Source organism: Exserohilum turcica (genome assembly GCF_000359705.1).
Source record: "Exserohilum turcica Et28A unplaced genomic scaffold SETTUscaffold_10, whole genome shotgun sequence".
NCBI lineage: Eukaryota > Fungi > Ascomycota > Dothideomycetes > Pleosporales > Pleosporaceae > Exserohilum > Exserohilum turcicum.
This window is the reverse complement of record NW_007359915.1, coordinates 17,840-44,260: the sequence shown is the minus strand read 5'-3', so window position 1 is coordinate 44,260 and position 26,421 is coordinate 17,840. Positions and strand designations below refer to the sequence as shown.

At 54.0% G+C, this 26,421-nt stretch overlaps 11 protein-coding genes across 11 annotated transcripts; 7 read left to right on the top strand and 4 right to left on the bottom strand.

The window, feature by feature from the left end:
- Positions 1-2,186: 2,186 nt before the first annotated feature.
- On the top strand, positions 2,187-2,717 carry SETTUDRAFT_36104 (uncharacterized protein; the record flags this gene model as incomplete). Its single annotated transcript, XM_008023065.1, has 1 exon — positions 2,187-2,717. The coding sequence occupies one exon, from the start codon at positions 2,187-2,189 to the stop codon at positions 2,715-2,717; it is 531 nt and encodes a 176-aa protein (XP_008021256.1).
- A 2,474-nt stretch (positions 2,718-5,191) lies between these two features.
- Positions 5,192-7,583, top strand: SETTUDRAFT_166561 (uncharacterized protein). Its single transcript, XM_008023197.1, has 2 exons — positions 5,192-6,744; positions 6,834-7,583. Exons 1-2 carry the CDS (start codon positions 5,248-5,250, stop codon positions 7,500-7,502), a joined length of 2,166 nt encoding a protein of 721 aa, XP_008021388.1. The 5' UTR covers positions 5,192-5,247; the 3' UTR covers positions 7,503-7,583.
- Positions 7,584-8,194: 611 nt separating this feature from the next.
- On the top strand, positions 8,195-10,261 carry SETTUDRAFT_182231 (uncharacterized protein). Its single transcript, XM_008023196.1, has 2 exons — positions 8,195-8,655; positions 8,725-10,261. The coding sequence occupies exons 1-2, from the start codon at positions 8,625-8,627 to the stop codon at positions 10,005-10,007; spliced, it is 1,314 nt and encodes a 437-aa protein (XP_008021387.1). The 5' UTR covers positions 8,195-8,624; the 3' UTR covers positions 10,008-10,261.
- Positions 10,262-10,603: 342 nt separating this feature from the next.
- Positions 10,604-13,015, bottom strand: SETTUDRAFT_36101 (glycoside hydrolase family 5 protein; the record flags this gene model as incomplete). The annotated part of the gene is made up of 7 exons (XM_008023064.1): positions 10,604-11,713; positions 11,779-12,228; positions 12,280-12,380; positions 12,433-12,558; positions 12,608-12,692; positions 12,742-12,767; positions 12,814-13,015. The coding sequence occupies 7 exons, from the start codon at positions 13,013-13,015 to the stop codon at positions 10,604-10,606; spliced, it is 2,100 nt and encodes a 699-aa protein (XP_008021255.1).
- An 874-nt stretch (positions 13,016-13,889) lies between these two features.
- On the bottom strand, positions 13,890-14,519 carry SETTUDRAFT_102223 (uncharacterized protein; the record flags this gene model as incomplete). Its single annotated transcript, XM_008023195.1, has 2 exons — positions 13,890-14,156; positions 14,211-14,519. The coding sequence occupies 2 exons, from the start codon at positions 14,517-14,519 to the stop codon at positions 13,890-13,892; spliced, it is 576 nt and encodes a 191-aa protein (XP_008021386.1).
- A 189-nt stretch (positions 14,520-14,708) lies between these two features.
- On the top strand, positions 14,709-16,277 carry SETTUDRAFT_166558 (uncharacterized protein). Its single transcript, XM_008023194.1, has 4 exons — positions 14,709-15,076; positions 15,298-15,529; positions 15,594-15,981; positions 16,032-16,277. The coding sequence occupies exons 1-4, from the start codon at positions 14,907-14,909 to the stop codon at positions 16,211-16,213; spliced, it is 972 nt and encodes a 323-aa protein (XP_008021385.1). The 5' UTR covers positions 14,709-14,906; the 3' UTR covers positions 16,214-16,277.
- Positions 16,278-16,397: 120 nt separating this feature from the next.
- SETTUDRAFT_182228 (uncharacterized protein) lies at positions 16,398-17,234 on the bottom strand (the record flags this gene model as incomplete). Its single annotated transcript, XM_008023193.1, has 1 exon — positions 16,398-17,234. One exon carries the CDS (start codon positions 17,232-17,234, stop codon positions 16,491-16,493), a length of 744 nt encoding a protein of 247 aa, XP_008021384.1. The 3' UTR covers positions 16,398-16,490.
- Positions 17,235-17,608: 374 nt separating this feature from the next.
- SETTUDRAFT_124750 (uncharacterized protein) lies at positions 17,609-19,829 on the top strand (the record flags this gene model as incomplete). Its single annotated transcript, XM_008023192.1, has 7 exons — positions 17,609-17,695; positions 17,757-17,963; positions 18,011-18,164; positions 18,212-18,324; positions 18,380-18,717; positions 18,768-19,178; positions 19,227-19,829. 7 exons carry the CDS (start codon positions 17,612-17,614, stop codon positions 19,801-19,803), a joined length of 1,884 nt encoding a protein of 627 aa, XP_008021383.1. The 3' UTR covers positions 19,804-19,829.
- A 386-nt stretch (positions 19,830-20,215) lies between these two features.
- SETTUDRAFT_36096 (uncharacterized protein) lies at positions 20,216-21,723 on the top strand (the record flags this gene model as incomplete). Its single annotated transcript, XM_008023063.1, has 3 exons — positions 20,216-20,257; positions 20,306-20,744; positions 20,831-21,723. The coding sequence occupies 3 exons, from the start codon at positions 20,216-20,218 to the stop codon at positions 21,721-21,723; spliced, it is 1,374 nt and encodes a 457-aa protein (XP_008021254.1).
- Positions 21,724-22,310: 587 nt separating this feature from the next.
- SETTUDRAFT_24722 (uncharacterized protein) lies at positions 22,311-22,652 on the bottom strand (the record flags this gene model as incomplete). The annotated part of the gene is made up of 2 exons (XM_008023001.1): positions 22,311-22,454; positions 22,539-22,652. 2 exons carry the CDS (start codon positions 22,650-22,652, stop codon positions 22,311-22,313), a joined length of 258 nt encoding a protein of 85 aa, XP_008021192.1.
- Positions 22,653-24,108: 1,456 nt separating this feature from the next.
- On the top strand, positions 24,109-24,482 carry SETTUDRAFT_24721 (uncharacterized protein; the record flags this gene model as incomplete). The annotated part of the gene is made up of 2 exons (XM_008023000.1): positions 24,109-24,216; positions 24,345-24,482. 2 exons carry the CDS (start codon positions 24,109-24,111, stop codon positions 24,480-24,482), a joined length of 246 nt encoding a protein of 81 aa, XP_008021191.1.
- Positions 24,483-26,421: the final 1,939 nt, after the last annotated feature.

The following is a 26,421-nucleotide window of genomic DNA, read 5'->3' as shown; positions in this document are numbered from 1 at the left end:
CGTACAGTGCTGTATAGTACTACGCACGCTGACGCCGCCACGCGACACCACTAGCCCGCCGTCTCTGTATACACCTCCCGCCTTGTGCACCGCGACACCGCCGTCAGCGCTGCCACGCACAGCCACGACGACGCCCGCGGACAGCACACGAAAGGGGGGGGCCCTCGTTTGCACTGCATCGTCCAACGTGGGACCTGGTGTGTGGTTCATTCCCGGATTGACGCCGCCCTGCCTCTGCCCACCAGATCGTGCGTGTGCACCACCACCACAGCAAACCCATCTTTCACCGCCAATCTCAGCGTTCCCCTCTCTCGCATGGCGGCTCCGCTTGCGCTGCGCTATCAATGGCTTAGCTGGCCCAATGGAACACTCGTGGGCGCCTCTTGTCCTCCCGCACACCCCGTGTTGCCCCCACACTAGTATGACGCCGTCTTGCTCTTCTACGACCGCCTGTCGTCATGCTGCCCGTAATCCGATAAAACTGCTCAACTCGATACTCTGCCGCCGGTCCGCAGCGGCAGTGCGGCGGGGTCCCCCTTTGCAAAACGGTATCTTATAAACGCATCTGGCAAGGTTATCCCCAGTCCGCTGTTTCTTGGACGACGCAACGACTTTGAAGAACCATCACGGCCTTTGCGGGGGGGGGGGTGTGGGTGTTCCCATCGCCTTTTTCACCGCTGTTCTGGTGGTGGGCATGGCGGCAGCAGCAGCAGCAGCAGCATCATCATCTCGTCTGGTGTTCCTTGATCTCGTCGTGCCTGAATACAACAACAACAGCCCATGGCCTCTGCACGCCCACACATTCGTTCCATGTTGCGGCATTGTGCATGTTTCCATACTTGCTTCTGCACATGTCAAAAAGTAACGTTTGGTACCTGCACCTGCATACCTACTCTTTGGCGTGCATGCAGACGTTGACCGCACCTGCATTGGCTGCAGCCTTATATTTGACGTGCGCTCGGGAACTTGAGTAACAGTAAGCGGCTTGATACTGTCAGCTCGTCGTCGACTTCACTTCTCGTTTCTTTTCTTTTTATTATCCATGGCTTGCACTTGGGCCTATCCGGTCGCGACAATCGCCTCATCGCTTGTTGAACATGCCTCTGCTAGTACAGTACTACGCGAAAAGTTTCACCTCGCTAGCCACCACCATCATCATCATCATCATCATCATCATCATCGGAACGATCGTGTATCCAGTGACACACAATCTCTTTTTTTTCGGCCGTCGCATCGACACTGTTATTGCAATGCACCGCAAAGTAAGGCAACCACATGTCGTTTCAGCCGCTAAAGGGGTACCATTACCCGCAAGTGGCATCACCTGTCCTGTGACAGGCAGTCACATCCACTCATCTCTCTTTGTGGAAATGACCTTTTACTGTACCTCTGATATTTGCAACTGGAACCATATATAGTCAATGTATCAAGCCGAACGCCTTCTTCCAACTTCCCGGCATCCCAGGAGCGAACCACCCCAGTCTACGGAAAGGCTCGACCTTCACGACAGCCAGGCTGTCGTATCCACGATAAGGCAGCCAGCTTGTCAATTTGCGTGACATTTCCACGCGTACGACCGCGACTCACGCCCGTGTTCAGCAGTGCCTGGCTCGCAGAAAAGACAAGTGCTCTTTCTTGTACGGCTCCATGGGCAAGAGATCCGCAAATTGTCAAGCCGAGTCATGTTACTTGGAGATATTGACATGAAAATTATAGAAATTCCAAACACTCTTCATGTCACATTGACAAACAGGGTCTCGCACGAGAATCCACTGTGCCAAGAGATATAACTGACTGGCCTTTGTTTCCCATTACATTTTGATTTCTCACTTTCCCCCACTCTTATCGTCAGTCCGGAGTAGCGTCTATTGTTAGTGAAGAGCGCTTCAGTCTGGCCTCCGTCCCTGGGCAATGTTGTCCGGAGTAAGGGCAAGGATGGTTAGCGGTGGACAAACTCAGCGGCTATGCACGCTCCTCAACCGTTGGCCGGTATACGTCTTCACAGTCACGCATTCAGGTTGCGAGAGAGGGATGCGCGTGATTCGCTTGAGGGACGTGGTACCCCTGGCCTGGGGCTATGTAGACAAGGTGGCAACAAAGTCTCGGAGCCATCTCCATGTGCCCGTCATGACGATACTACTGCCCCAACAGTAATATGACCCCACAGCCAGAGCTTGTTCTAAACCATGTACGACGATTACCAGGTGACCTGCTCTGGATCGGAGGGCCTCGTGCCGCTCCGCTTCGAGCATGCTGTGGATACAGTCACGGAAACACAGTGCAAACATTTTCACTCTGACCCCAGCCTACTACTGCAGTCCGAGTCTCGTGAGCTCTTCTTCAACAAATGGCTGCGGAGCTGCTCTCGATGTTTTGATCTAGCGCAGTCCCAGCTGCACGGCCTGCATTGGACGACCTCTCGACTCGAGGCTCCATTCCCAAAACTGATGGTCTCAAGCTCAACAGTCATGGCACCCCTCAATGCTGTGCCGGAACAAACTCCTACTGGGTGCTCTTGGTTGTCGAATTATGCCGATGTTGATATTTTTATGGGTCATATCGCTGCACCTGGTGAAACGATAGCTTGGGGGTTTGGGAGCTTCACACAAGGTGAAAGGCGAGCCCGGTCTAGACACTGGGCCTTCAGTCATTTTCTAGTCCATCTTGTGCTACTATTTATACAGGTGCCAAGAGACTGCCACGCCTCGACGCCGTGATCAAGTCGACGGAAAAACACAAAGGCAAGACGATTGTCAATCGACTCGACAAGTGGCGGCGCCTCGAGGGAGGGGGGGGGGCCATGCACGTCTATTTCCCTTGGTGTGGCGGCGTGTGCAATATAAAGTACTAGGACGCCAGGGCACAATGGCAGTCCATGTACCAAGCGTTTACCAAAGCCGTTATCTCGTGCTTACCGTGACTCGACTGCAGTCTTTGCCTGCAAACTCGCCAGCCAGTCTCGCTCCAGTTTATGTCCGGCTTCTACACTGACTAGCTAGGTCGACTAGCGGTTGCATCCGCTCACCTGACTTGGAGCACATGATGGCAGTGGGCGACGAAGGCTTCGGCTTTGGGGGCGGGGAATTCTCCTGGCCTAACCAATGCACACAGAGGGCACAGACTAGGCGGTCAATCTTGCATTGCCTAACATATCTTTTCGGTGCATTTCAGCTGTACCAATACGTGGCTTGTTGGTGGCTCTTTGGTGATGGCGGGTTCAAGGCGCACGCTCACATCTGTCAGCGGCGCAACAGGCCCTATCTGTGGGAGGAGTGCGGCGTTCTCCAGGCACACGACGAGCATACCCTGTGAAGAGGCTGGCAGAAGACAAGTTTCAGGCTTGGGAAGAGTGGTACGGCTGGCCATCTGCTCTGGCAATCGGGCGCCAAGGTGCAGTGTTGTGGGCAGCTGAAGGCATGGCCATGGGCATGCAGTGCGTACTTGCCGACGGCGTTCGGGTTGAAATGGCAAATCCATAATACCGGCTGTGCGCCCAGACGGGGTGAATGGGCATTTGTAGCTGGTCTGCGTGGTGCTGACAGCCCCATGGCGCGGCAGAGTCTGTCCCTGTGCTGGCGGTGATCATTGCTTCACAGCCAGATCCGTCTGGCTGGGTTCTGGGGGAGAATGGACGCTCGTTCTTTGCCTAGCGCCCGACGTCAATCAAGCCCGCGCGGCACCGACCACCACGACCACCGCCACGACCACCATCACCACCTCACATGTACCACTGCGCCGCATCCAATTCCCGTCAGCAAGGGCTGTCTTGCACACGAGCACCCTGATTTCGCTTATCCGCACAGCCTGGCACGGATTGTTTGCTTGATTCGTCCCATGCTCCCTCAGCAGGCTCCAGAAGGAGAGACAGGCCCGGACAGGCTCTCGTCAGCCTGCCAAACGCCTCTACATGTGCTCACAAAGAGCGCACGCAACCATGGTTGAGAGCGATGCCGGTGCCGTTGCTTTGTGCCAAATACGGCACAGCACCGGCCTGGAATGCCCTTGGGGGCCGCCTGTTGCGCGCCACAAGCGCACAGCTTACAGCTGCCCAGACACAGCTGATAGTCCACACGACGGGCCGCGGGCACTGGAGTTGCAGCGATCCCCGCCAGCCTGACTTCCCAGGCGCTGCTCGGATTGTCTTTGGCATGCTGGTCATCTTCCTTGGCCAGCCTTTCTTCTTCCGTCGTGATTGTAAATCAAGTCCTACTGTCTCGTTATTGCTGAGTCGCACATATTAAGTCTCAGTTGCACAGAACCACCGCCGACGCGACCGTACACAGCTGCCAACCAATGCATGCTGTGCGCTGGCCATAGTAGCATCAGGCTGAAACACCGGAAGCAGCAGAGAAGAGCGCCATTTGCTACATAGACAGCATGGCTGACCGTCGTCCACTCATCCAAGAGTCATCGGATCTCTCTGAAAGCTCCGAAAATACGCCCGCATTGCCTTCTCTCAGCTTCTCGAACAACTCCCATTCCCTCGGTTTTACTAGCCTCCCACCGGTGCGGCCGAGCCACGTACGATACCATAGCGACTCGACCGCTGTCGAACGAAACACTCCAAGCACCGTACATGAAGAAGACGAGGGAGATGAAGATGTTGCGCATAGCTTCCAGCAGGGAAAGGAAAGCGGTCTCGGGATAGCTGCGCCTGGCGCGGCATCACAGACAGTCAGGCGTGTCAGCATACTACCCATCGCCCGCAGAGCCGCTGGCCCTGGTCCTAAGAGCCCACCTATGAAGAGCCCAGGTCCTCTCTCGCCACCCGGCTCAGCGGAACCGTTTTTCGGCAGTTTTCCAAAGAGCCCGGCAGACTCCACACCAGACCTGAGAAGTGATCGGTTCAGCCCGGACATTGGCCGAGGAAGTCCAGATGTGGGTTCCTACGAAGAGTTCCGGCACGGCATCTTGAAGAATGCAAAACAAAGTAGCACGAGCATCAACGACTACCAGAACTACATGCATGCTTCTGATACTCAAAAACTTCGGGGTGGCGCCGGAGCTCACTCGATCAAGTCTGCGTACGAGAATGACTTTCGCCCAATACACGAGTGTCCGACTACAAAGGATTTTTACCATCCAAGGTTTACTTGGCTCAACTTTTCAATTCTCGTCATTTGTCTCTTCTCGTGTGTGTTCTCGGGCATCTTTTTAGCGCTTGCCATTCACGCACCCCATTATGGTCGCCGCATTACCAGCCACGGCCCTGTTACGCCTGCCGATGCCATTCTCTATACAACTGTCATGGCAAAGATGATTGAGCTGTCCTTTGTCACGGCATTTGTCACATTTCTCGGCCAAGTACTCAGCCGGAGAGCGTTCATGAAAGACCATGGGCGTGGTGTAACACTGTCAGAACTGAGTATGTGGAGATGGGTAGTGCAGCCAGGCACCCTGATAACATCTTGGGAGTCTGCCAAGTACGCTGGATTCTCTTTTCTGGGAATCCTGAGTCTGCTGAGCGCCATCTTGGCGACATTGTACTCTTCTGCTGCTGCTGCATTGGTTCAGCCCATGCTGCGAGACGGCAACTGGGACAATGGCTTGGTACTTGCTGGGCGTGTCAAGAGCGATTTTGCAAACATCAACTACCTGAAGAAGATGTGCCTGACGCCTATCCGCACTGACCAAGCTCACCAAGGCGAAACATGCGTGCAGATGGAACACGCAGGCCAAGGATACCACAACTTTCAGCGTTACCTGGCTGATTGGGATTTATCCGCTCGCAATGGAAACGGCACCTCGGATTTGCATCTTCGACCTCAGGGCTTCGGGCTCTTGTACGAAAATACTACCGTCACAGGGCAATGGATCAACATGGTCAATACGAGTGTGGTATCGAAAAAGTATGGTAGGGTAATCAATAACATTACCATGGCGATGCCGCACTCGGGCGTATTCGCGGCGGCCCGTGATGAAAGGAACGGGATTCTGCAGCCGGCGGAGCTCAATTCCGAGGGCACTTATTCGCTACGGGCAGCGGTACCTTCGCCCGTCATCAATGTGTTGTGCGCCAATATGAATGCGACGGAACTAGCGCCCATCGTTTACGACACATGGAATACCACCGACGTAGTCAACATCACCACATGGGTCACTGTTCCGGGTATCCGAGACAACGCAACCACAACAAGCAAGACGGTCGTCGACGAAATCTTTGGTTGGAATACTAGTGAGACGACGTCGACAATCAACTGGCCACCCGTGTTTGGCAGATACCCTGCTCCATTCAACACTGTATTGAACCACACGAGCAATCAATGGGGTCGACCGGCCATTTACCTGCTGGGGCAAGGTGGCCCCGACGACATGGGCCCCGACGGCACAGGCATCTACTCGCTATGCAAGCTGCAAGTCTCTATTGCAACCGGGTGCAGTACGCGTCATAATGTCACGGGGTCTGGCGGAACCATGGAGGCGCTTTGCGGGGAGCCAAACGACAAGATGGCTTTTGTCGAGACGGAAAAAGAAGCGAGCAAGAACACGCAGGGCGTGGCCAACTGGCGCGACATAGGGACTGACTGGGCAAACAGTCTTTCGTTGGGGACGGGCCTCATGGACGCCAATGCAAGCACTTCGAGGCTACTGACACAGCTCATTCTGAAGCCCAAGGGTCAGGTTGGAGACAATATTGACGTGGATCTGAGCCCTGCGTTGCCTAGCCTGGCAGAAGCCTTGGCGGTTCTGTCTAGCTGTACGTTGCTTTTGAGCATGGTGGATACGCCGTTTGTCACTTTTTGGGTACGTGAGCTTTCTTTTTCCCAGTACCGCGGATACGGTCACGGCACATGGACGACCCCTGGATGGACGAAAGGTGCTGACTCGCCTAGAACTACACGTATCCCGCGCTTGACGAGTACCAAACACAGTACTTCAACGCCTCGCTCAAAGCCCAACAGTATGCATCCGGAGGCATGCCCGGCGCCAACAAAGCGTGGATCATCATTCTCGCGCTCGTCTTCATCATGAACATATTTGTTCTCGTCTACTTCATCCTGCACCGCGGCCTGGTAACGGATTTTTCGGAACCACCGAATTTGTTTGCCCTGGCAGTGAATTCGCCGCCCTCGCATGTGCTAGCTGGGAGTTGCGGCGGCGGACCTCAGGGCGAGCAATACGGGGTGAATTGGTTTGTTAATCACGCAGGCAGCCACTTGTACATGGAACCGGGTGAGAAGCAGCATGTCGTCAGTGGACATGGACATGGACATGTGCACGGTGATGGGCAAGGCCAGGGCCATGTCGACGATGCTTCGCCCCGCGTAATCAACGGGGTTCGTGGGTTTGCCGCGTCAGTGGTAGAGGCGGTGAAGCGGGCGTTGGGAATCAGAGAGCAACAGGCGCCGAGCAAGCTGAGGGGGGTGAATGCAACGGAGAGTCTCAGGGCGCCTGGCAAAGTAAGCCCGGGCAGCACGGGGTCGGATTACGAAATGGAAGACGGGCTGACGAGGACGTCGAGGCAGTACCAGAAGCTGTCCAAGCGGCGGAGTGTGCTTTGAGGCAGTGAAGCAGCCAAGCAGCCCAGCCCAGCACAGCCTGCTGAGGGGCTCGGGAGGGGCGCGGCACGCACTGTAATGTTTTACTATATCCAATGAGAAACAGGCCAACACAATGGATCAAGGTTGGATCTCGGCCCTGGAACGGACAAAGTGACGAGCATGGCGCATACTCGATGACCTAGTTCCCCAGATTTTCACCGGGGGTTCCCTGGGGCAGCGCTAGAGAATGGGGTGGGACGGAGATCTAGATAATGAAGCAGCCAGGCAGGCCGGGGGGCACGTGGACGGGCGCTGAAATGATGATGAGCGCATTGACGGGCGAAGGGCGGGAGAGGAGTGCGGAGGAGATGCCTGTTTGGAGGATGGACGGGCAGCAGAGACGGGCTGAGAGGGGGGGAGAGGGGAGAGGGGAGGGGAGGGGAGAGTGAAGGGAGGGCGTTCTGGGGCGGGCGGGCAGGCTCGGGAAGCTTGGCTGACGGGCTGCAGGGAAGGAGTAAGCGAGTCGTTCGGCCACTAGTGGGCTCAGGCGGGCGCGCAGAGGGCAGGCGCTTCTGGCATGTGAACATGGAACTTCGCATGCGCATGCTCACTCGCGCACCAAGACCGGCCCTCTCTCTCTCTCTCTCTCTCTTTCGCCAGCTAGCTATCCTCTCCAACCCCGAGCCTTTCCCTCCCCCCCCCCCCGACAGCGCCTCCGCCTCCGCCGCCACCGCCTCCTACTACCACGACCACTACCACGGCCATCACTCTTGCTGCTGCTGCTGCTGCTGCTCCCGGGGAATGCGACGCCTGTCCGCCGCACCGCCTTTTGCCAGAGCCCCGTCCCGGCCTGCACAGCCAGCGCCCATCGCGACCCGGCACTCTTCACGTCATACCGCGCCCTGCGCCTCCCAACAGCTCCCAGCGCCCTCAATCGCAGAGCCCCGCGACCGCCCAGCCATCGGCGCGGCCCGTCGAATGCGCTAAGCAGCCCATCTCTCTCGGTCCTGCTCGCCCGCCTCGACTCACCTCGCCGCCCTTGGACCCCTCGCCCTCCACCAGCCCTTCAAGCTGGCGGCTCTGTCGCATCAGTCGTTCGCGGGGCTCGCGGGTGCTACGGCCAGAGGCCTCCCTCGTCCCGCCATGAACGACAAGGACCCACCGCCGTTTGGCTGTATGTTTGGTGCCCATGCCCGCTGCTCTACATTCGCCCGCTGTCTGAATTGACTGACGCCCGCCCCAGACACCTTTTCCGAAGACTTCTTCGACAACACGCCCTCGCACTACGACAACAATGGCCCGTCGCTGCTCAGCGACATGGAGAACCAGCAGCTCGACAACTTCTTCTCGTCGACCAACCCCTTCGACCTGCTCGACCCCACCGCCCTCCCGCCGGCCCTCGACGACAAGGCGAGCGCGCACGACTACAACAACTGGGAGGACTTCATCGCCCCGCCCACGGTCCACCGCGTCACGAGCACAATACCCGACCAGACCCGCCTCCAGAGCTCCTTCCACCAGGAACCGCACCACGCGCCTGTCCCCCAGAGCTCCTTCCTTGCCAACACCGAGGACGAGCTCCAGGCAGCCACGACGCTCTTCAACCACGCCCAGCCCTCGTATGCAAACGGCCGCCTGCACAGCTTCCACGAGCAGCCGACGGCAAACACCGGTTTCTTGGCAAACGTCGCGCCCGACCTGAACCACGGCTCGCTGCCCATGGGCATGCCGCAACACGGACTTTTGAATGAGCGCATGTCGTCGTTGCTGCCACCCCACGCCGGCCCAGCTCTCGGCCCTCAATTTCCAGCCCAGTGGGAGAACAAAGCCCCGCAGCACCAGCGCCAGGACTTTGGCCCGCCCTTGCACAAGGTCGATCTCAAGAGGGCTTACACGTTCGGCACGGACAATTCTTTCAATAGCCCGTCCGGCTATTCCGCATCCAATGGCCGCTCGGCCGAAAACAGCGCCGCAAGGCACTCGATACACGACGTGCAAGAAACCCACCAGCATCTATTGCGCGCGGTAGCCGGCATCGAATCCGCACGAACTAGCGCGGCCCCGTACCATGATTCATCTTCGGCTGTTGCCGCTCCGCCACGCGATGAAGACGACGATGAAGACGAGCAGTCGGACAACTCGGCATCAAACGAAGAGCAGGAAGAACGGCCGTCGAAGAAACGGAAGAAGAGTCAAGCCCAGCATGGTAAGGATACACCAAAGAAGGCTGCGCGTACCAGCAAAGCTCGCAAGACTTCGCTGGCAGACGAGAAGAAGAAACGAGCCACTACGGCCACGCACAAGGCACCCCGCGAAAACCTAACGGAGGAGCAAAAACGAAACAATCACATTCTCTCTGAGCAAAAGCGTCGAGATCTGATCAAGCAGGGCTACAAGGACTTGAATGAGGTTGTCCCGGCAGTTCGTGGTGGCGGGCTGAGCAAGAGCCAGATCTTGGTAGAAGCGGCGACATTCCTTGAAAAGTTAATTGCGGATAACCTTGCATACCGGAAGGCGGTTGGTTGATGAGAACGACAAAGATTGAACGGCGATGTTGATTTTTAGATGGCCTGACTGCCGCCAGAAGCCGGTCAGTTGGGTAACACCTAAAGCGTCCAAGACTCTGACGCCACGAAAGCTCCACGCTTGGCTCCTGTTGGGAAAGAGCGATGGAAAGGGAAAGTTGGAATGTGGGCTTGGCCGGAAAGCAAAGGGAGTCGCCAATGCGCCCTACGAGGTATGAAGTGTCATGGCAGAGGTAAAGAAAGGAGAAGAAGAGAAAAGGTCATGGAGACGGGGGTGGCCGCTAGTTACTACGGCATGAGTAAGTAAAGTAGAATTTCTCTTTTTTTTTCTCTTTCTTGGTAGCACTTCAGATGGGAAAAGAAAAAAGAAAAACCCCCCCCCCCGCTCTCCTCTGAAATACTCAGGTGCCATGTTAGGTATGATTTTTTTTAGAAACTTCTTTTTTTTTAATTCGGATATATATTTATATACATGTCGTGTTTTTTGGTTTTTTTCCAAATATTCAAACTCGATAGATCTGATATGCCCGTATGTATGCACAATCTATTTTCAAAAAAAAGGGGGGGGGGGGTATCGTAGCCTACATAACTCCAGATTCATCTGATGTGTGAATCGTACCACTGGTGTGTTTGCATAATCCAGTGGATTTCTCTCTCTCTCTCTCTCTCCTCTGGAATCACAATGCGCATGGCCTCATGACGCACTTTAGCCGGGCCCCTTTCATGTCCACTCGGAATGCCCGCTTGACGGTTTCCTTTGCCCATTTTGGCGCCGCCGGGTCCAAACGACTTCTTGAACCTGTTGGCGACGTAGTCGCAGCGGCCATGGTCGTTGCAGTACCCCGTCTTGCACTTGTTGTTGCTGCGACAGGTATCGCCCAGACAGGCGTCGCTGGCTTTGCACCGCACACACGATCCCCAGTCACAGTACTCGTTTGCAGAGCACTGTGCGGCGGACTCGCACGGCGACGCGTGGTGGCCTGGGCTTAGGCACACGGGGGCTGGCGCGCCCGTGGCGGAGGCGGCGGCGGCGGCGGCGAAGATGTGCGCGAGGGAATCCGTGTAGCAGGATGCATTTGCATCGTTTGGACGTACACTCGTTGTAGCGTCATGGTGCTGTTGAGGCAGGGGTGCCGGGTCGTTTTCAAGTGAGCGTTTCCTCGTTTTCCTCGCTGCTGCTGTGGCGTCAGGCATGCTGGTTCTGGGTGTGCAGGCGGCACATTCGCCCTTGACGCAGCGGAGATGCTCGAGACAGGCTTTCTTGGAGTTACAGGCATCGCCCATTTTGCCGGGCTGCGCGGCGTCGGGGCGCGTGCACACGCTATTTTTGCAGCGCAGGTCCGGCGCGCAGTCGTCGGGCGCCGCGCAGAGGTGGCCCGCGCAGCCAAAGGTGCAGGTGCTCTGCTGCAGGACGTAGGGATTCAGGCGGATCGAAGTCAAATTTGAGAGGCCGAGGGGCTGGATCTTCCATTCTTGGGTGTTGTCGCCTGTGATCATTTGCTTGAGCTGCTGGGCCGTGGTTTCGTCTGCCGTGAGAGGCAGGATGCGGACGGGGCGCGGGAGATAGGTCGACCAGTCGAAGTTGGAGCGTGTGGTGAGGGCGTGTTGAAGTACTTCTTTGAGGGCGCGCCATGAAGTGTATTCAGGGTGGAGAGGGTTGATGCGTGAGGATTTGCCTTCGTTGAGCATGCTGAGGTGGGAGTAGAGCTGTTTTGCTATGTTAATATCTTCTTCCCCATATCAAGAGAGTTGAAAATGAAGGGTGGACTTACCCATGGAATACCTCTGTAATTCAGTGCATTTCCCTGATCAAAAAGAGCTTCTTGCTTGTAAAACAACCCCAGATTTTCATTATGCACATACGACCATTCCTCTACAAGCAGCAACTTGCCCTTGCCCTTTTTACCTTTGGCCCGGCTCGTGAGCGTATTGCCAGGTAGGAACATGTTGGCCCACTGCGTGCCGGCCGTCTTGTCGCTTTCCTTTGCAAAATAGCCATGGATGCCTATCACATCAATTGCCTTGCAGTCGAACACGCTGTCTGGGTAATTCTGGAACTCGTCGATTTTCTGCGGTCCAGAGACGCCGCCGCTGATGACGGCAATGTCGGCCTTGTCGAGCCCCAGGGTGAACTTGAGATGTGAGGCCATGTCGCAGATCCAGGATTCACCCGCGGGAATGGGGAAGATGTCGCTAAAAGGCTGGTTTTGGATATTGACGCCCTGTGAGGTTTTAGCGAGGCGTGATATTTACATCATGTAGGTGATACTGACGAGAATGACTTCGGAGAGCTCGCTCCATGAGCGCCCGTCAAAGTTCTTGGATGGGTAGTGTTTGAAGAAGACCTCTAGACGTGTTTTGTAGAGTTCCCTAACTAGATGCAGATATTAGCGGGCGCCTGTCTGAATGCGTCGGACTATATGTACATTCGTCACGGCTGTAAAAGTCTAGAAAGTAACCATCGAGCTTTTTGCAGTACGCATCACAGGGTACGCCGTTTGATCCTCTAAGTGCATGGGCATCGTGTGGTGCAATGATAACTTTCACTTGGCCTGGTTTTCTGTCAATAATTGAAGAGTCAATCAAATAGAGACCATGTACCTTTGGATAGATGGTGGATGGCGGCGAGCGTGTCGTCGAATTGATCGAGCAAGGACTTGTCGAACGCGCCCAACTCGGACTCAGGCTGCAGGTGTTATCAAAATGTGCTCTGCTTATCAAATCACTCTTCGTACATCTGGATGGAGCTCATCGGGACGGACTATTTGAATCAGTACATGCTGATCGATTCTAAGAGTTTTACATACTGAATAGTCGTATTACTCTTGCACCGCTTTTGACAATCTCTCTGATAGTATCGTCTCTGCTCTGAGGCGTGAAGAACTGTAGTTGGGGATAGTTGACACCGCCAAAGGAATGATGATCAGCTGTGATTCTCAGGCTGGCCGCAACAGGTTTTGTCCATGTCGCTAGCGACACCAGTGTCGTAAGAACAGTTGATAAGATCATTCTTGGAATATATCCCAGAGTCTATGGTAAGACTGGAAAGCTTCTGGGTACTCTGCCATATAAGTCATCGCCATCATGTGGACACGTATAGACGATTCCACATCTGGAGATTCTTGCAATGGTCACTAGGTATCATGTTTGTGACACTAAGGATATGCATCTAAATATATTAATTGCGGTTGTTGTGATGGCCAATCACGGCACGCTTGGGCCTAAAGCCGGCAGGGATACCAAACTAGATAATGGGGTAACGATGTGAACTAGGAGGGACCATGTGACAATGACATTGACGTCGATGTAGTTGATGCTGCGGCTTTTGTAGCCTAATGTGTTGCCACAAGGAAAAGGGCGAGACTGGCGACCAGGATAGAGGGGCGAGGACCATAAAGTGTTTTGGCCCCACGGCAATTGAGGCACGCAGAATAGGCTGAGAGCAGCGCATAAGGCGCATTTGGTAGGATGGGGCTCGGGTGCGTGCGTGCCTGTTTCACGCAAGGCAATTCTCAGGCGCGGGGTTGGTAACAGGTCCTGAATACCGAACCTAGTGGCTCCACAATGCTTCGTATATTAAACGGCAGGTAAGCGAGATCCCATTGGTCAAATGGAATGCTGCTGTATCCGTGACCAATACGTAGGTTTTCGACGACTTGGAGGTGGTGTCGAACGCAGCATCTTGTGGAGATATCCGCGCAACAATCGATGGACACGTACATTTTCGCTTGACTTGAGCATTCTCGCATGTGAAGACATACGCGAAACGGCTGCATTGGGTCCGCGAAGCCTGTATCCTTTGTTGACGGTGCGGAGCTGCGAGAAGTAGGCCGGCAGCCTGTCAAGAGGCTGCGTGGGAAGTGGCTGCTAGGTTGCACCCTGCTCACCCTGCTGAGTTGTTGCATACGTTCTCCAGTTGCTGAAGGGTTATCATGACTTCGTCTCCAAGCGCCTCGCCGCTGGCTGATGGAGCAAAGCGGCCATGGCGAAGATCACTGAGTGCGCCAATAACATCTTGGACCTCACGCAAGACCTCCATGTTCTGCTGCTCTATTTCGGCAATCTGTGCCTCGAGACTTTGGCAAGCTTCTTCGATGTCGGAGTGGACGGTCTGTAGCGTATGGGGTTTCTTGCGGCCTTCACCGGTCAGCTGTTGGCCATGTCAGTGGGAGATGGCGCCAGAAAAGTAACAGTCGAGCGATACCTCTTGTTCCATTTGAAGCGCAACAGGATCTAGTCCTGCGACAGTGGCATCATCCACCTGGCGCCGCTCCCGCGCATACTCGCGCCTCAACTGTTTCGAGCGCTTGACCTCGTCGGCAATGTCGCGGCGCACGAGCTCTATGTCCTTTTCGCGCAGCCTTTGGAGCTCCCGGTAAATGTCCTGAACGGCCGGATTTCCGCGATGGGCCCGAGGAAAGATATCGGTGAATTCGCGCAGTGTGATGAAGTCGCGTAGGGGAGCGGGCGTCAGCAGGAAGTCGGCGAGGATCTTTGTTTCCTGCGACGACATGGCCGAAAGGGTGAGAGTCGGGAACGAGGCGAGTGGAGCAAGGTCACGGGAGAGACGAGGCAGTGTTGATGGTGGTGGGATGCTTGCACAGCACCCGCCGGACAGCGCGACGCGTGCTGGCCCGTGCGAGAAAAGACTCCCGTGAGATATGGCTGCGACGACTTCAAGCAAACGTCGACAGGTCCATCCTTGGCTGGGCTCATCGACTTACTCCTCGCTTCTGGCAAATATAGCGACCGTCTCGTTGTTGCGGCAGTCGTCCTTGTCCGGCGAGTATCTCCTTCAGGAGCACGCGATACGTGGTCGTGCAATCTCGCGCACCCTTTACTCCTACCCTTCTGACTGCCCAACACTTGGACGTCAAAGTCGTCAAATCCCATCGCAATCATGGCGCCAGCTGCTGCCCCAGAGCCCACGTTCAAGAAGGACGAGAAAGTCTTTTGTTTTCATCACGAGCTCCTGTATGAGGCCAAGGTTCTCGAAGTCCGGCCGGTCGAGGGCGACGAGAAGAAGAATGGCTTTGAGTACCGGGTGCACTACAAGGGCTGGAAGAACACGTAAGTATTACCCGCTGGATGCTTTTCGCGTCTATTTGGCTATTGCTGCATCTCCCACTGCCCAAGTCACGTTTACCCCATCTCCACATCCATTCACTGCCTCCTTTTCCCAACCGCTTCATCCACTGCTTTCGGGTTAGTCCCATACCGTTCCGCAAGCGTCTGCTTTGTTCCCCGACGTCCCAAGTATGTTTTTGAGACTGAATGTTAACATTCCGCAGCTGGGACGATTGGGTTCCCGAGGATCGGCTTCGCAAGCTCACACCCGAGAACCGTGAGTTGGCTAACAACTTGAGACACGAAATGCTGGCTGCTCAGCGCGCCGCAAGAGCCCAACCTGCGCCTGCTAAGAAGAAGGCACAAGGCTCGGTGCGGGGTAGCGAAGAGCGACAAAGCTCTGTCACTGCTGCACCGCGCGGCCAAAAGAGGGTTCGTGACAACGACCTGGAAAAGGCATGTAGTCTCCTGTGATACCGCGCGAGCCCTAGACTCCGAGCACCCACTAACCGAAACTCAGGAAGAGACGTTCCAGAATAAGCTTGCAGTGAGAATCTACATGCCAGACCGGCTGAAGAGTCTCCTAGTTGATGACTGGGAGAACATTACCAAGAACCTACAGCTGGTGCAGCTGCCGTCAGCGCATCCGGCGGGTGTCATCCTGGATGAGTATCACAAGTACGCGATACAAACCGGAGCCCGCAGCAGCACTGAACGCGACATTCTTGAAGAGGTCATTGCGGGTCTCAAAGAGTACTTCAACAAGAGTGCAGGTCGTCTGCTGCTGTACCGTTTTGAGCGGGAGCAGTTCTACGACATCTGGACGCGCATCCAGCACCCAACTGACGAGCTCGCCGGCAAGCCGCTTGTTGACATCTATGGTGGCGAGCACCTTTTGCGCCTTTTAGGTAAGCCGTGACGAGAGCAGAGATGCGCTCACGACTAACACGTGTTGCAGTCACCATGCCTGAACTTATTGCCCAGACCAACATGGATCACCAGGCCGTCACTCGCCTGCGCGAAGAACTCAGCCAGATGACGACGTGGTTGTCCAAGGACGCGCAGATCAACACCTTCTTTGTGCCCACGTATGAGAGCCCTGGACAAGCCTACATCGACAAGGTCAAGTCCAGCACGTAAGGTGTGGCCGGTCCCAACTCTAACGAATGTGAGGGCTTGATGGTGTCGACCCCGTTTCCCTTTTTTGACTCAATCTGACACATGTATACTATCACCTTCTGCATGGACGTGGGTCGCGAGGCATGGTTTGATGGGCGCACTGGCGTTTTGTAGGAGGAATGGCTTGGGATGAGATTCTGAAGGCGGGATTGCTGTCTTGGCGATGCCATCAAGGCAGATTCTAGCTTATTAATACAAGATTTGATTGTGAGCCATGTTTGGGTTGTTGCCCACCGCTTCACGGCCTGTCGAGTACGTGTTCCAAGACTCCAACAGCCCAGCTCAGGCACTTTGTCATGTTCTCCTCGGCTTCCCTGGGCATTCCATGGATGCCGGCGCTTTTGCAGACATGGCCGTCGAGCTCTCCATCCACGTCGCCATTCTTGAACAGAAACTTGTGGTCCTGGACGTAGTTGGGCCACACAATCTGGTCTACATAGCCTGGAGGGTCTTGCCAGAAACCCTCGAGCGTTACATATCCACTGCGGGCCTCGCGCCGCCGCTTTGCCGTCTGGTAGCTGGTGCGGAGAAATAGCCGCACGTCAAACATGGAGCGTATGTCTTTCATGTCCTCGGAAAATAGGAGGAAGCCATCCACAATGCATAGGCGCTTTCCATGCCAGTCGGGCTTGTCTTCGAGCAACTTGGCGACATGGCCCCTCAATCTGTCAATCTCGGCTGGCGGCACACCATGCTCGCCCACGCTGTTCTGGTCCTCCTGGCTAACCAGCCATTCTGGACTCTTGCCGTGCTCCTTGATGTGGCCCAGGGCTTGCTTGAGCTGGGGCAGATTGAGCGACTCGATGCAGTCCCAGTCCTGGACGCCGTTCTTGAGTGGGATTTGGGCGTCGGTCAGGTAGAAGTCGTCGAGGTGCAGGATGAAGAGCTTGGAGGGAGGGAAGACGTCTCGCAGCAGTCGGGATAGAGTTGTCTTGCCGGAGGATGAAGGGCCCGATATGCCGACAAGGAGGGGCGACGACATGGTGGTTTTTTGGGGGGTGTGCGAGTACGACGTCAGGGCCGCGCGGGGCTGTTTTCACCACACGCACACACAGCAGCCAGCAGAGATGTAAGTAGGCTATATGACGCTGCGATATATGCTAGCGTCGTGTGGATTCAAAGGCAGCTCTAGACCTGGACCAGCCGCACCATGCACGGCGATCTGGAGACGAGTGAAATGGCGGGGCATGGCTGTGAATAGCCATGTCTGTGATCGTCCAACAGCCCGCGCTAGTGTCCCCGTGGCCCCATGGATGGGTGCGCAATTGACGCGACAGCCCATGATGCAGCAACTCTCTCTGCCACCAACGCCCTCGCCCTCGCCATCACATCCCCGCCATGGCCTCCAAAGCCACCGCCATGGAGCCATCGCCGCTGACCCAGGACTCGCGGCCCCAGACATTCCAGCCCAAGATCATCCACCTCTATGAAACCCTGTTCAAGGTGCGCCTGCACATGTGGAATGCGCCCGCCCCGAGACCGACTGGCTAACAACGACCAGCAGGCCGAAGACGACGATGTCGAGCCCTCGGAGGGCTTCTGGCATGAATTCTTCCTACACAAGCCAGAACCCGCCGGCCTGAAGCGTGTGCTGGCCTCGGTAGCCCCCGACGAGATGCTGCACGAGCAGGCCCATTCACAGCAACTCTTCCGCCAGGCCATTGTGCGCATCAAGCAAGCCAAGGCACCGGCCGACGACATCGCCCTCGAGGTACGATACGCCACACACGCACACAGCCGCATGCGCTTACTCCTCAGACCTTGACAGTCTTCCTCGACGCCGCCCTGGCCAAAAAATACACCAACCCAAGCTCCGATATCATCTCGGTCCTCACGGGCCTCAACGATGCCGACGCGGTCATGACCGACTTTGTGGCCACGCTGGACACTGCTATACGCAGCGGAAGAGACAGTGTGTTGTGCCGCTACCATGTATACGACCACGCTGACCAGGCTCAGTTGCGGTGCGCCAAAGGGCCATTCGAGCCGCTCTCTCCATGACTGCTGCTGGATTCCAGACGGCGCTCCCGTCGTACTTTACCCACCGCGATCTCTTTCCCTCGCTCATGAAGGTGCGCCGGCATAGCCAATTGGTCGTGTGCGTGCATGTATGCTAACTGGGTCCAGTATACCCAAGATTGCGAAAACAGCACCGACGTCCTACCCGCCCTCTACCTCCTCGGCCTACTTTCCAACTACAACAAATTCGAGTTTCAGAATCCGTACAGACTGCGACTGGACGACTTCGTCAACGACGTAATAATACAAGATATGATAGCATGCCTTGGGACCACTTGCACCACACTACGAGACGCATACGTAGCAGTCCAGGACGACAGGCCCGAAGGCTGGACGCTGGGTACGACGTTGAGCTACATAGGTTTGGGTGCTCTTGCTCCAAACTCTCGGCCTACAACACCTGTGCCCCCAGCCCAGGAGGAAGCCAAGTCGCTCTTTGCTGCACTGTAAGCACATGCTATTGGACCTACCAATCACTGCTGACGGTTTTCAAAAGGCCAGGACCACAAGCCGGTGTGCTACTTTCGATTTTCGACTTTGCAAATGCCAACAAGGTTTTTTGCTACAATCTCGTCACCTTTGGACTGGGCAACAAGAATCGGCCATCGCCCTTTAGCGAGTTCCTCTCCTTGACCTCGTACATGTTCCAACATGCACACCGGTCTACAAGAGCCGCTTTGTACACATACACAAGTCTTTTCGTCCTGCAAGTCTTGGTTGAAGATCAGTCGCTTTCTAAGCGCTTATGCAGTGACGAGTCTAAACTTTCGGTGCGGCTGTGTCGCCAGAGACAGCCTTACCTCCCGATCGTGAGAGGTGAACGAGTCCCTGTGGCCATCATCCTGGATATGATGTCAGACGGCATCAGCCATAATCTGCGCAGACGGCTAGATGTAGATTTCTACATGTAAGTGAAGTAAATGCTGTGATTGCTGCTTGACTAACATGTACGTAGCCTAAGTCTTGGTGTTTTGCTACGACTACTCTCGTACCTCAGTCGCACAAAAACTCGCATCACATACCACTGGTCGGAACTCTGGAGGACTCTACTTTCCTTTGTCCGCTTCCTGACAACCTACGAGAGCGACATCAAATCAAACTACAAGTCGAATGGGATGATCAATCTTTTGGTCAATCTATTGGCTTTTGCGCTCTCTAGCGGCGAGAATTTCCTTCCCGACCCTGCCTCATACGATGATCTGTTCTACAAGCTCGTCGAGAGCGGTGACATTCTCATCAAATTCAGAGATGCTTTTGGCCTGTCTGGTCAGTCTGACTCGATGCAGACACTGATCAACGTCTCGTCTCACTATCATTCCCTGCTCGAGGAGAAGGGCAAATCGCGTGGCAAGCATCTAAGTCCACAGGAGGTTCACGCTGTGATCAAACAGGGATACGAAACTTTGTCAATCGACGCGAGCGAAGGCTTAGATCGATGGGACAAGTTCCGCGACGCGGATTTCAAGTCGCTCCTCAAGAAAATCGCTAGAGCTACCGTAGAAGATGCCAAAGCGCTGAACAGTGACAGCTGAGGCCAATAATGAATGACAGTCGTTCCAACCTGGTGAGCGCCAAATCCATTCTCATGACTTGCAAATCTTTACTGGAGAACATGTGGTTGTGTTTTTGGTATCAGGGTCATGTTGGGCTAGCATTACGTGCAAGACCCGACCCTGGCTTCTTTTGTTGGCCAAAAGGCTTGGTTCACGATGAAATCGAACCCTCAAAGCACAACACATGAATGTCAGTGCTCTGGGCTGGACTTGGTTTCCGGTCTCGGCCACGCAGCGTTGGAACTGAATACATCACCCCATACCCTCAACCTCTCTTGCAACGTTGCATCACCTCTGCCCAACTCTCTCTCGCCCCAGTGACTATTCTAATGCACTGAGGTCAATTTCTTCTTCGAGGTTTTTGAATCGCTACCTGGAAGCGTTACCTATCATGCCTGCCACGGACGGCATGACAACGGAACAAAACAACAAGGTATGTAGACTGTCTAGTATGCAAATGCTGGGTTGATAACATGTCCAGGACGAATTTGCTGCTGAATACGAACTACAGACACTACAGCAACTTCCGCACGCAAAAGGCTATCCAGCCACTGATTGCATATCATATCCCCCTTGTCCACCCAGTCCACCCAAAGATCTGGACAGTGCTCATTGGAACGGCGATCGAATCACACAAGCGTCGACATCCACTACACCGATCGAGTACCCCCGACGGTTGATCACTCCTGCAGGCTATCATCTTGGACCTCACGGTGAAGGCTGGCAGTCAACGAGGTCATCTTTGTCAAGGTTCCACCATGACTATTCTACCTTGTCTTTGCCAAGGAGAGACAATCTCAAGAATATGGGCTTCGGCGGGTGTTTGGTAGTGCCAACACCAAGGGAAAGGCCGGATTACCAGGTTGTGGCGGAATATCAAGGGCTCAAGCTTGGACGCGTCAGTGACGCTGTCCCGTATCGTATGTGCGCTTGGTTTATCATAAACCAGACAGGAACATCAGGAGTCTGGTCCTGCTGGGGACAATTGCTGACGGTTTGAATCTAGTACTCGGCCCGCGTAGTATAATCGACAGAATCCAAGCAGTCTTGGAACACGAGGCCAAGTTTCCTGCAACGATATATGACGACAACTACCTATCAGGGAATGCATCGCCGGAATATACTGACCGCGACAAGGCATTAATAGCCATCCTATCATCCCTTCGCGTCCCAGAGTATGTCCGGCTCGAAAAGGGGGATTGGTATCCCCAAGGCCTAGCCGCCAGATTCGATGCGCTCCTCCTCTACAAGCACACAGCCAAAAGCGGCGTCAAAACCGCCCACGTGACAATATCCGAGTTCCACCAGATGGCCCAAATCTGGCTTCTCCTGCCAAACCCAGCACTCGTGCACGGCGACTACGCAAACGTCAAGAACCACTGGATCGACATTGCTTCCAAGCTGCGCGAGCGCGACGTGGACATTTCGAAAATCGATCTCGACCTCTACCAAGCCCTGACGCTCAAGCTGGAGGGCGAGCAGCTCGCATCCAAGCTCGATGAAATTGCCCGATGGGCCCGAGACGGTACGCTCGACCAGCGCTACGACCAATACATGCAGACTGTTGCAACGCAAAACACCATGACGATTGCGCGTAGCATCGCAGCCGCCTCGTCATTGTCACACACCGACGCGCGGTACTCCAAGCGCTTCACCCACAAGTATCCGCAGGGCCACACTGCGCAGCAGCGCGGTGCCGCCATGGATGCGGAGCAGATCAAGAAGCAAAAGGAGGTCGCCAAGATGAATGCTCTGCGGGAGAAGAAGCGCAAGAGGAGGAATAAGTGCTTCTTTGTTGCCTTTATGGTTTTGCTGTTTGGCGGCGCTGTGGGGTCCATGCTTTGGGCTATGGGGACTAGGCGCTGGGATTTCACGCAGGGAGGTGGGCAGACGGGATAGGAGATGTGCTGGAATAGACTGGGGGAAATTTGGGCTGGGAAGTTGGACGGTTAGTGGGTTTGAGGGATGGATTGATTGATGGACAGTGTAGTAAAAAGTGTGGGTATGTAGTGGAAACATGGTTTTGATATGCATGCTAGATTACTCTTGAACGTCCGGAATCGTGCTGATAGCTTGGTGTATATCACGACATGTTGTCTTCTGTTCATTTTATTCTCATTTTCTTTTTTTTTCTTTTTTTGAGTTGTTGCAATGGCACTGTGGGGGCTTTAGCTGCATGTCCGTGTGTAGCAATGGGAAACTCTCAGACTCCAATCGCAAAGATACATATCAATGTATCCAGCACATCACTTCACTTCACTTCACTTCACTGCACCTCGATAATCCTCCTAGATTGTGGTGGGAAAGAAAAAAGGAAAAAAAATCAAAATTTAAAGCATGCTAACTTCCTCCATGCTTCATGTTGGATGAGCAAGGGAGGCATCTCTATGTACAAGTTCGTTTATCTGTCTATTCCAGCAATCATTCCGAATCCACAGTACGCCCTTCTTCCTCCACCACCACTACTACCACCACCAAATTCCCATCTACCTGTTGCAGCCAGCGCGGAACTGGCCGTTCCAGCCGCTGACCGAAGACCACTTGCCGTCGGCATTGCACTTGACATTGTCACCTGTGCGCTCGGCCGGGCGACACAGCTCAGTGCAGTCTTCGGCGGCGCCCTGCGCTTTCTGTAGCAAAGGAAGAAGGAGGAGGTTAGCGTGTTGCTTTTTTTTCTTTCGTTCTGTTGGTATGAGGAATAAGGTGTTGCTTACGGTGATGACGCAGCAGTGCGAGCCGTCGGGGAACAGGCACTGGCAGATTGCAGAGGCTTCTGCGCCGAGGGCAATGGAGAGGACGAGGGCGATGCAGGTGGAGATGCGGACCATGGTTGCGAAGTTTTTTTTTGAGGGATTGAAAAAAAAGGGATGGAAGAGAGAGAGAGTAAGAAAAATGTATTTGAATTGTTGGTGAAGATGTTTAGAGGTGTGGAGAGAAGATGGGTTGATTGTTTGATACTGTTTTTTTTTTGCATCAACCACAACGTCGACTTTATACCTGTACTTATGCATCGGCTATTTTCCGCTCTCTTCGCCTTGTCAGCTCTCGTCTTTTGGCCTTCGTCGTCGCACCTCGATACACACTGCTTCTTGCGGCGTCGCCACGCTGAGGCCGTATCCTGCGATATGCACCGAGTTTGCTGTGTTGCGGAACATGATCGTCGCCTGGACGGGCGTTAGACTGGTCCACATGTCTCCACGGTGAATATTGTGGGGGGGCGAACTACCATCATGTGATGCGGCACTTGGAGAGCAAGGGTGCTAGTGCTAGTTCCCGCGGAGCCCCGGAAAATAGATTGGACTAGGATTAGAGAGAGAGAGAGAGAGAGAGAGAGAGCAGGTACGGTGGTGGCATGGGGTTTGGTGTTGAGACGCCCTTTTGATGCTGGCTATAATGCAAAGAGTTAATGTGTTAACGCATAGTTTTGATATAGTTTGTGTTTATTGAGATTCAGTTTGAGCAAATAAGCATAAATGCATATTTGATGGGGCTCAGTAGGTTGCAGAGCCGTCAGCCAGCCAGCCAGGTACTCTTGGACGTCGGCGCATTCTTTTGAGCCGCATGCACGTCGCTAACCAACTAACCCCACAAAAGGGTCTTATAGTGACGATCACCATGCTGCGAACGCCCCCTCTTCTCCGGATTTGCAACTATTCTGACGATCCTCCATGTACTAGCTATGCACTTTGCCCCCACGTATATTGGGGGATCCCTCGTCCCCCCTTCCGGATTTGATCGGGGAGAATGACTCGTGACTGTGCAACATGGGACTGCATCCAGATGCTTGGGATTATTGTTTCAGCGAGATTAAACGTGTGGCGGTTTTTGTCACATGCAAATAGGCACGAGGCGCCGTGGATTGGCAGTATGATTGCTTTCTGCGTTGAAGGCGTCACTCGGGGAATTTTTTCGAGTCGTTGCAACACTGGACTCGTGACTTGTGTAGATTGATGGTATAGGGGTATACGCTTTGCTTCGGGAAATACTCACGTGCAGATGGATGATGGAGGAGATTCGAGCGAGCATCGTGTGAATTGGGTGGGGGTGTGTGTGTGTATGCGTTGCAGTTTACGTTGCCACGTAGAAACCTCCCGTGTGGTATGTGTAGAGGGAGTGTGAAGAGCATATAAAGAGATGCTTGAAAGTTGCTTCTTCTTCACTTCAGCTCAATCCAGCATCTCCAGCTTCGCCAACTTCTCCAACTCTTTCGCATCTTCTCCAGCTTCTCAGCTTTCAACACTTCACCAACTCTTTCACATCACCACTTCCAACCTAACCGTCAAAATGGTTCGCGCATCCTCCATCATTGCCCTCGTCTTCACCATGGTGTGCGGCACGCAAGCCGCAAACTGGTACTGCCAGTGCCTGTACCCGGACGGCTCGCACTGCTGCGTCATTGCAGGTCTTCCCCCCTTCCTTTTTTATGCAACACGCATAACCCATGCAAACCCACGAATTGACAAGAAGGATAAATAAAAAAATGAAACAGTGAAAAAAAAGCTAACTTTGGAATTCTACAGAACAATGCCGACGACTGCACGTCGTCGTGCCTCAACGCCGTATCCAACGAGACGGACAAGGCGTGCAACGCTGGAGGCAAGAACTCGCGCGTCAGCTACTTCAACGCTCAGTTCCGCACGACTTGCCACGAGACTTAGTGGATCAGCGGGAAACCAGAGGAAAGAGGGGTGGGGGCGGGTGGACCAGCTAAGATTCCTCGGGGCATTTCCGAGACTAGTTTGGAAGCTTAGAATGCAGCTGGAAAAGGGAGGTGGCGAGGTAGATCAGAGGAGAGGCAAAGGGAAGGGGTATTATTTTCTCGCCAAGAGACTTGGCAGTTAGGTACTGCAATGAAGAATAAGTAGATGGTTTACTGATATGTCGTGAGCACGTGTTGGTTGATGTTGATGATGTTGCATGGGTGGGAGCTACAGTAAGCCTGTTTTGGAGGCGTTGCACGCTCGAGGCGTCGTGCACTGCTTTGGGTTATTCATCGCTCGTGCTCGCGTAATGGCCATCACTAATCCACATGTATGTAAGTGCATGTAGAAGGGGGGAGGGGATTATAGAGGATCAGACCTACTTAGATGAGTAAATGTATTGTTTCTTTTCTACCAAGTATCGTCTAGTCCCGTAGCATGTAATGTCCAACATAACAAAACAACTTTTCAAAGCTTGTGCAGCACAGAAGATATTGCTCTCCATCTTATCTCTACCTATCCCGTGAACACTATTTTTTTTTACATCTCGCACAGCATGCATATTTATATTCTCTTTACTGGGCAAAGTCGTATTCTTCACACCGTTGCGCTAGATAAACTTTATTATCGTTTGTTATCTATCCGGCTTACCTACTCTAATTGCTTGAACAACAGTAAAAAAGAAACCAAAAAAACTGGACCCAAGTTGTTTCCGGGTACGCAGGCAAGTGAAACCATGACCACGTCGCACACATGCTGCTAAACGCCCTATTCCAGCGCAATGCCAACCGTGATGTTTGGGGTACAAGTCTGCAGCTGCGAGTTGGGCTGCTGAAGACCCTTCCCCCCCCCCCTCCTTTTATTCGATAGTCTTATATCGTGGAAACCGCAGTTGAGTGTTTATTGTATACTTGACTTTGTACTTGGAAAGAAAGAAAGAAAAGAAAAGAAAAGAAAAGAAAAGAAAAGAGAAAAGAATGTTGAGAACCGGAACCAATCGCATGTCTTACTCTCTCCCCCGCCCGACTGCACGCCGAAATGGCCAATTTTTTTTTGCGGGAGCCGGGATTACTTAGTTACCTAGAGGAGGAGCTACGCATGCAGATGCAGATGCCGATAGATAAGCATGCAAAAAAAAAGTTTGAGAGCGCAGAGCATACGTATATGTATGTACTGCGCACATGAGGGCTGCGCTAGGACTGATATACGGTAACGAGTACCGTGGAGAGAGAAAAAAAAAACCAATCGCGATATGAGTGCTTGCTGCTAGCTCTAGCTATTGCATATCATTTTGTTGAGCAAAAAAAAGTACGCTACGCGCATGCCCTAGATCAGCGCGGCGAGGTTAGTACATGTATGTGGGTAGCACAGCTAGTGTAGATGGGCGGGAAACCAGTTATTGGATCTATTATTGGGGGGGGGGGGTTCTAGACCGCACGTGTGTGGACATGGGGGGGATAATCTAGAACACCAAGCCCCATCGATAACGCAGGCGACTTATTACTTAGTCCCGAAAGGAACACAAGTACTTCGCAGCAAAAGAATCTCGAGTTCGATATGGGATGAGTACGGGCAATACGGTATGAATCACACACACAAGCGCATAAATGTCTGGAAAGACGATTTTGTTCCAGAAAAACACGCAACGCGACATGTGTAAAGGAAAGGAAAAAAAAAGGCTGAAACATGCAGTCAGTCAGCTCTTGTCGCGAAAAAGACAGAAAAGGCGAAAGAAAGGAGCCACAACAGCCGATGCCGGAGGAAGATGGCATTTCAGGAACTGGGATACACCTAGTCATAGTACCCGTCGAACCCTTTATCGCGCGGGCGCGTGCCTCAGCGCCAGGGAACAAATGAGGGGGGGGGACCGTCATACACGTGTTTGTATGGACATGGT

What these genes read in the sequence shown, in the direction of transcription:
- SETTUDRAFT_166561 (XM_008023197.1), top strand. Translation starts at nt 5,248, where the DNA reads ATGGCAAAGATGATTGAGCTGTCCTTTGTCACGGCATTTGTCACATTT. An exon ending in CGCCGTTTGTCACTTTTTGG is followed by an intron (nt 6,745 to 6,833) that starts GTACGTGAGCTT and finishes TGACTCGCCTAG; the next exon opens with AACTACACGTATCCCGCGCT.
- SETTUDRAFT_182231 (XM_008023196.1), top strand. Translation starts at nt 8,625, where the DNA reads ATGAACGACAAGGACCCACCGCCGTTTGGCT. An exon ending in GGACCCACCGCCGTTTGGCT is followed by an intron (nt 8,656 to 8,724) that starts GTATGTTTGGTG and finishes CGCCCGCCCCAG; the next exon opens with ACACCTTTTCCGAAGACTTC.
- SETTUDRAFT_166558 (XM_008023194.1), top strand. Translation starts at nt 14,907, where the DNA reads ATGGCGCCAGCTGCTGCCCCAGAGCCCACGTTCAAGAAGGACGAGAAA. An exon ending in TACAAGGGCTGGAAGAACAC is followed by an intron (nt 15,077 to 15,297) that starts GTAAGTATTACC and finishes AACATTCCGCAG; the next exon opens with CTGGGACGATTGGGTTCCCG. An exon ending in GCACCTTTTGCGCCTTTTAG is followed by an intron (nt 15,982 to 16,031) that starts GTAAGCCGTGAC and finishes CACGTGTTGCAG; the next exon opens with TCACCATGCCTGAACTTATT.